This window comes from Salvia splendens, chromosome 7 (assembly GCF_004379255.2).
Source record: "Salvia splendens isolate huo1 chromosome 7, SspV2, whole genome shotgun sequence".
In the NCBI taxonomy this organism is placed as follows: Eukaryota; Viridiplantae; Streptophyta; class Magnoliopsida; order Lamiales; family Lamiaceae; genus Salvia; species Salvia splendens.
In genome coordinates, this window is record NC_056038.1 from 15,446,782 (window position 1) to 15,454,729 (window position 7,948).

Sequence of the window (7,948 nt, forward strand, 5' to 3'; positions counted from 1 at the left end):
GTCAAGTGAGAGAAAATACAATTTTTGAAACAAATTTCGAGAGTAGTAGTAGTGATTCAGATGCTGAGTCGATGGCCGAGAACAATGACAATGCTCCTCCTGTGGAAAAGTTTGGCGATACTGTCAGATCGGGAGTTGATCACCCGAGAAATTTCGCCTATGCTACGGATAACATAAGCATCCCACCTCACTACATAAGCTTGGTGAATGGTGGCACCTTGTTCCATGGTCGTGAATACGAAGAGCCCATAAGCCACCTCAATGCATTCTATGAGTTGACCATGAACACAGACCTGCGAATGTGCCACATGATAATATCAAGAGAGCTCTCTTTCCTTTTTCGTTGAGAGACAAAGCACGAGAGTGGTACGACTCACTTCCGGGGTACAATGTAGCGACCTTTGAAGATCTGAAATCCAAGTTTCTCCTGGAATATAATTCACCAATGAAGATCGAGAGATTGAGGGATGCCATCACATCTTTTCGGCAGCAAGATGATGAATCTTTTACTGAAGCATGGAAAAGGTTTACTGAGATGTTGAGAAAGTGTCCCAGCCATGGTCTTGCTCCTGGCCGTGATCTTGTCAAATTTTACCAAGGCTTAAACAATGAAAGCATGGGACTTATAAATGCAAGTACTGGTGGAGATCTTGATAATAAGACACATGAGGAAGTGAGGACCTTATTTCAAAAACTAGCAGATAATCAAAGAAACTGGTACAATCCAAGGAGAATGGTTGAGAAGAAAGGAACTACCTTTGGAGCTTCAGTAGAATCTGAAAGAATGACAGCGGTTGAGGCACAACTAGCTAATATTAGCACCCAAATGACATCGGTGGCTAAAGCAGTATCTTCCATGCAGCTGAACCCACAACCTCAAATTGTTGCAATGGTTAGATGTGGACTGTGTCAAGGTGGGCATCACACAGATCAATGCCAAATGATCCAATCCCAAGAAACAGTTGAAGATGTGAATTACATAGGCAATAACCGCCAAGGTTTTAGCCAAGGGGGTTAATTCAATAACAATCATCAGAACTGGAAGCCTCAACAACAAGGGAATTGGAACCAAGCTGGGTCAAGTAACAATGGTGGGAACCAATGGCGAAACAACTCCCAACCCCCTGGTTTTGATAAGAAACCTTCACTGGAAGATCAGATGGGACAGATATTCTCTTTCATGTCAAAGAGTCAAAAAGAGAATGATTTCTTCAAAGAGAAAACAATTGAGAAGTTTGGACAGCTCGAGGCTTCTATGAGAAATTTGGAAACACAAATAGGGCAGCTTGCTACAGCTTCTCATACAAGAACTCACGGCACCATTCCAAGTGATACAGTGCCCAACCCCAAGGGAAATGAACATTGCAAAGCAGTCACCCTAAGAAGCGAAGAAATTTGGATTCAATGCCTTTAATGGACGACCAAGGTACTTCCGGCATCTCGCACGTAGGGGCGGATGAGATGTTAGGCTTGAATTCCTCGCACACAGGGGCGGACGAGACATGTAAGGGAAGTCCCGTGCAGGATGCCCAACATGGTCAAGAACAGGCTGCATCTGGCAGCAAGGAACAAGGTGATGAATCTAAGTTAAATGGAAGACTTACAGCAGGAGAGAAAACAAAAAGGTCAATGAGACAGAACCTAAGAAGAGCAAGTCTAGTATTCCTAACGACATTCCACCGCCTCCATATCCATTCACGAGAAAGAAGCGAGTGCGGCAAGAAAAGAGTTTTGAGTGGATGATGAATGTGATTAGAAAGGTTAATGTAAACATCTCATTGGTGGATCTTTTCACCAAGTTCTTCAAAGACATGATGGCGAACAAGGAGAAACTTCAGGATGAGGGGATTGTGGCATTGAGCACGAATTGCTCACAACTGATATCTGGAATCATGCCGACGAAGATAAGAGATCCAGGAGGTTGCATCATACCATGTGAAATTGGTAACACGATTTTCACAAAGTGTTTATTGGACCAAGGTTCAGGGATCTCACTGATGGCATTGAAAACTGCTCGTGCCACTGGTTTGGAGGAAAGAATGGAGCCTATAGACATCGCTCTACAATTGGCTGATCACTCCATAGTGAAGCCCACTGGAATTGTTGAGGATGTCTTGGTTAAAATCGATAAGTTCATCATTCTCGTTGATTTTATTGTGCTCGACATGCCAGAAGATAAAGAAGTGCCAATTTTATTTGGTAGACCATTTCTAGCAACGGGAGATGTATTGCTTGGAGCAAAGGATAACTCTGTTACATTCAGAGTTAATGGTGAGCAACTGACTATCAATGTTGAGAAGGCGATGAAACATCCTAATGATGCAAAGGCATGTTTTCGAGTTGATGTCTTAGACAGATGCATCTTTGACAAGTCATGCTATTCTGCTAGAATTGAAGGAAGTGTGTTTGAAAAGGGAAGTCTGGAAAGAGACTTTGGCTCCACATTCAAGATGAGTATCGATGACATGGATGGAGAACAAGTCGATCAATTGAGCTCAGAGGAACAAGTTGTGATTGACACATGTGTTGCAGATATGAGACCATCAATTGAAGTGCCCCCAAGCTTGAGTTGAAACCACTCCCAAACAATGTCAAGTACGCATTCTTGGAGAAGATGAGACTTTACCAGTTGTAGTTTCAGCAGAACTTAGTGTTGATGAAGAGGAAAAATTGATAGAACTATTGAAGAAGCATAAACGAGCTCTAGGGTGGTCTATAGCCGACATTAAAGGGATAAGCCCAGCAATATGCATGCACAAGATTCTGCTAGAAGAAGGGGCTAAACCAGTTAGAGATAGGCAAAGGAGGCTGAACCCACTCATGCAAGGAGTGGTTGAAAAAGAAGTTAAAAAGCTATTGGATTTTGGGATGATTTACCCCATATCCGACAGTGAGTGGGTAAGTCCGGTGCACTGTGTACCAAAGAAAGGGGGAATAACCGTAACAATTAATGAGAAGAATGAAGTCATGGCAACAAGATTGGTTAATTCATGGAGAGTGTCCATGGATTATAGGAGATTGAATAAGGAAACAAGAAAAGATCACTTCCCTTTGCCATTCATGGACTAGTTGCTTGACAGAATTGCAGGATATTCCCATTATTGTTTTTTTGGATGGATACTCAGGGTACAATCAGATCACGATTGCCCCAGAAGATCAAGAAAAGACGACATTCACTTGCCCAATTGGTACTTATGCTTACCGTCGTATGCCATTTGGCCTATGCAATGCACCGGCAACATTTCAGCGGTGTATACTGGCGATATTCAGTGACATGAATGAAGATATCATGGAAATATTCATGGATGACTTCTCCATCTTTGGGTCATCCTTCGACCAATGTTTAGACAATTTGAGACGAGTTCTGCAAAGATGCGAAGAATCCAATCTCGTTCTCAATTGGGAGAAATGCCAATTCATGGTAAGAGAGGGCATAGTGTTAGGACACAAAGTGTCAGAGTTGGGGTTGGAGATGGATAAGGCCAAGATAGATGTGATATCAAAGTTGCCACCCCCAACGAACGTGAAAGGCATCCGTAGTTTCCTAGGCCATGCAGGATTCTACAGAAGGTTTATTAAAGACTTTTCAAAGATTGCAAAGCCATTGTGCAACTTAATTGAGAAGGATGCCAAGTTCGTCTTTGATGATGCATGCCTTAAGGCATTTGAACTGTTGAAAATGAAGCTGGTCGAAGCACCCATAATAGTCGCACCAGACTGGTCGAAGCCATTTGAGTTGATGTGTGACGCTTCTGACTATGCAGTGGGGGCCGTGTTAGCCCAGAGAAAGGATAAGATCCTTCACGATATATACTAAGCCAGCAAAGTACTCAATGATGCGCAGTTGAATTACACAGTGACAGAGAAGGAAATGCTAGTAGTAATATTTGCTTTTGAGAAGTTTCGTGCTTACTTATTAGGCACGAGGGTGGTGGTCTTCACAGACCATTCGGCTATTAAGTATTTGATGAACAAGAGGGACGCCAAACCTCGTTTGGTGAGATGGATCTTACTATTGCAAGAGTTTGATGTTGAGATTAAAGACAAAAAAGGATCTGAAAATGTGGTAGCAGACCATCTTTCAAGATTGGAAGGATTGCAAGAGACGCAAGAGGAAAAAGAAAAAAGTCATCAATGAGAAATTTCCTGACGAGCAAGTGTTGCAAGTGACAACTTGGGAAATATACATGCCTTGGTTTGCTAGCTTGGCAAATTACCTTGTCTCGGGTATCACACAAGAAGGGCTCTCTTCAAACCAAAAGAAAAAGTTTTTGAGTGACACCCGCATGTATGTATGGGAAGATCCTTTCCTCTTTCGTATTGGCAGCTATGGAATAATTCGGAGATGTGTGGGAGAGCATGAACACAATCAGATTTTCTCCGCTTGCCATGATTCTGCCTATGGCAGCGACTTTGGAGCACGTCGCACTGCATTTAAAGTGCTCCAATCCGGATTCTTTTGGCCATCGATCTTCAACGATGCAAAGGCCTATGTTGAGAGATGTGATAGTTGCCAAAGAACATGCAATATCTCGTGGAGGAATGAAATGCCAATGAACAACATCAACGAGGTAGAACTCTTTGATGTGTGGGGAATAGACTTTATGGGACCATTTCCCAAGTCTAATGGGCAACAGTACATTCTTGTAGCTGTTGATTATGTATCTAAGTGGGTAGAGGCAGTTGCCTCAGCAACCAATGATGCCAAAGTTGTCTTGAAGTTCATCAAGAAACATATCTTTAACCACTTCGGGACACCACGAGCTATCATCAGTGACGGAGGAACACATTTTTGCAATAAGCTTTTTGCAAACCTCCTTAGCAAATACAGTGTTCAGCATAAAGTTGCTACCCCATACCATCCCCAAACTAGTGGCCAAGTGGAAGTTTCGAATCGTGAGATCAAGAGGGTGTTGGAGAAGGTAGTTAAGCCGTCTCGCAAAGATTGGGCAGAAAAGTTAGATGATGCATTGTGGGCATATCGAACGGCTTACAAGACTCCAATTGGAACTTCACCATACAAGATGGTTTTTGGAAAATCCTGTCACTTGCCAGTTGAACTTGAGCATAAAGCTTATTGGGCTTTGCAAAAGCTCAACTTAGACTATGAGGCTGCAGCCGAGAAGAGAATGTTCGATATAAATGAGATTGATGAGTTTAGGCTACACGCTTATGAGAGTGTTGATCTCTACAAGGAACGTGCCAAGAAGATACATGATGCAACTATTAAGCCTCGTCAATTTCATGAAGGACAGCTGGTTCTTTTGTACAACTCTAGGCTAAAGCTCTTCCCCGGAAAACTCAAGTCAAGATGGTGGGGTCCCTATGTGGTGCACAAGGTGTACCTCTATGGTGCTGTTGACATTCAAGACCAGAAAAATGACAATTTGTGGAAGGTTAATAGCCAACGATTGAAGGCCTATGTTGGTGGTGAAAGTGGTAATGAAGCAAGAGAGGTGGTCACACTAGAGAGTCCGAAAGTGTAGGCCGAGGATGAAGAAGGTCGAGCCAACGACTATAAAAAAATTGATTGGGAGGCAACCCAAGTCTTTTATTGTTATTTTGTTTTTGCTCTCATATATTGGGGGTTTTGTTTGCTCAATTCTTTCCCTCAATATTTATTTTGAATTGAGCATTTTTTATTTATTGTTTTTGTTTTTTTTTGTGTAGAAGTGAAGATGGAGGTCGTATCTCTGCTGTTGGAAAAAAGAGTCGCCCAACCCACCCACCCATGAGCTTCACAATGACAGGGGAGTATCTTTATACCCACCTTATATTTGTCTTCTACCTTGGGGACAAAGTAGAATTTAAGTTTGGGGGAGGGTTGAAATTCTGAATTCTGTGTATGCATGTTTAGAATGATTTCCTATGGATTGTTACTTGCTCATACTTGTTGGGAGTCACTAAGTGGACTTAGCTTTTCCTGTGAACTTGTGCTATGAACTCAGTTGTCACTTACTTGCTTCTGGAGAACAAGGAGTCTTACTTGTTAATATAGGAAAGAGTAGTGTTCTTTGGTGTCCGATTTCTTGAGCTAAAGAGGGAGAACTATTTCGGTTTTGAAAAATGAGTTAAAAAAATCTATATGGTTAATTTGCATAATTTGAGTAGGACCTGAATATATTTTGTTGATGTCGATGCACAAAAATGACATAGGCATTCGGACTAAAAGTCTCATTGCCAAAATATCACATGTCTGACCCTACATGAACCCCTAGCGAGCCAGTTTGAGCCTTATAGCCTAATTTCTTTGTTAAAATTTTGAAGTCACTATACTAGCCTACATGATATATCCTTTTGTTAGCCCTTCTTTGCAGTCCTTGTCACTAAAATTGAGGTGCTAGCACATCTTCGGGCAGTTGTTACTGGTGGCAAGAAAAAGGCCATAAGTTTAGATGCTTGTTATGTAATATCCAATTTATGCTTGAGAAATAAAGTGCAAAGTTGCTAAGTGAAAAAAAGGCAGCATGTTCATAGAGAAAAAGCCAAGGCTAAAAAAAAAGAGAAAAAGAAGAAGAAAAAAAAACTCGAATTAGTGTTCGAAAAAAAATAGTAGCTTGATTTGTTTATGTTGAAAAAGCCAAGGCTAACAATTGTCTCACTTGTGTTCATATGAATTCAACTTTATTTTTCATTATTTTCAGAAAACAAACTTCAAACAAAAATCATCATCTTTACTGTTATTTTTATTTATTTGGAGTTAAACGAACTTACCTTCCATGTGGATCGACACCTTAAATTACTACACACGATGCTGTACTCTTGCAGTGAAGTGGTAATATTAGGGACAATTTTGTGAACTTGAGTGCATATCTATTGTGATTTAAAAAGACCTAAAATTACACATCAACATTCTTTTGATTCTTCTCAAATGAATGTGTCACATGTTGTTTCCCATTTTTCTTTGGGTAAAAAATCACTCCATGGGTCATTAGTTATATGACTTGAATGGCTTGTCGCATATCAGTAATCTTAATGATTCCAATGCAAATGTAAACAACGTAAGTTTTTATTGCATTATTTTATATGGTGTATTCATGCTGTTTCAGCGTATCTAGAACTAGCAATTGCTATCTCAATGTCTTTGTGTAGTATGCAATATAAACCTGAAACGAGATGCGTAGCGAAACCAATCACAAAAGGAAACTCTTTCGTGATTGCTTATGACTATCATGGCCGTCCTGATAGCAGCTTTGCCAGTCATATAAATTGTTCCTTAGGATATTCGTGATGATCACAGACAACTGAAAATTACATGTTTATCCTATCATGGATAATGTTGAACTGCTCAACCTATCAGATTGAGGATTATCTTCAACCTGTAAAATTGAGAAGATGACGAAGTGTTATTATAAACTAGTTAAGGAATATGAGTACACTGACCACAGTAGTTTCATTTACAATCTTCAAACCCCTGTTGCGAAGTGTCATTTTAGCCATCACCGATGCAGGTAATAAGTTGTTCTATCAATCTTTATGGGTAATTGTAGGTGTATTCTCATCTCTCGTTGTCTTTACCTACCAGGTTTTAATAACTGAGGACTCCAAGTCCTTTTCGCACTTCATTACAAATGTGTGTTCCATTTATACTTCTCTATGTTCTCCCAACTTGAAAATTCGTTTGATGGTTAGCAGGCTGCCGGTATCTTGGACTCCGTCCTACACAACATAATCATGCTGGTCATAAGTCAAACTGGGGAAGAGCTGCTGACGGGAAGTGGAAGTTAACAAACCAATTACTATATACAGCAATGACCGATATGCTTAGATAAGTTACATCGATCAGATTGAGAATCTTTGTGATGAAATTTATGGTTGATCATAATTCGACACTCATTCTTAAGAGCATACATAGTGGTGCGGACGATAGTCCACCCGATGCATCGGGCGTGCTATTGTCCGCCACTGTAGCAAGGTGGACGATGCCCGATGTCCGCCTCATTGCGGT

General features: G+C 40.9%; 2 protein-coding genes across 2 annotated transcripts; both read left to right on the forward strand.

Moving 5' to 3' along the window:
- The first annotated feature begins 445 nt into the window (after positions 1-445).
- LOC121810470 lies at positions 446-1,414 on the forward strand. Its single transcript, XM_042211235.1, has 2 exons — positions 446-892; positions 1,037-1,414. The coding sequence occupies exons 1-2, from the start codon at positions 446-448 to the stop codon at positions 1,412-1,414; spliced, it is 825 nt and encodes a 274-aa protein (XP_042067169.1).
- A 328-nt stretch (positions 1,415-1,742) lies between these two features.
- Positions 1,743-2,573, forward strand: LOC121810473. The gene has a single exon (XM_042211236.1). The coding sequence runs from the start codon at positions 1,743-1,745 to the stop codon at positions 2,571-2,573; it is 831 nt and encodes a 276-aa protein (XP_042067170.1).
- Positions 2,574-7,948: the final 5,375 nt, after the last annotated feature.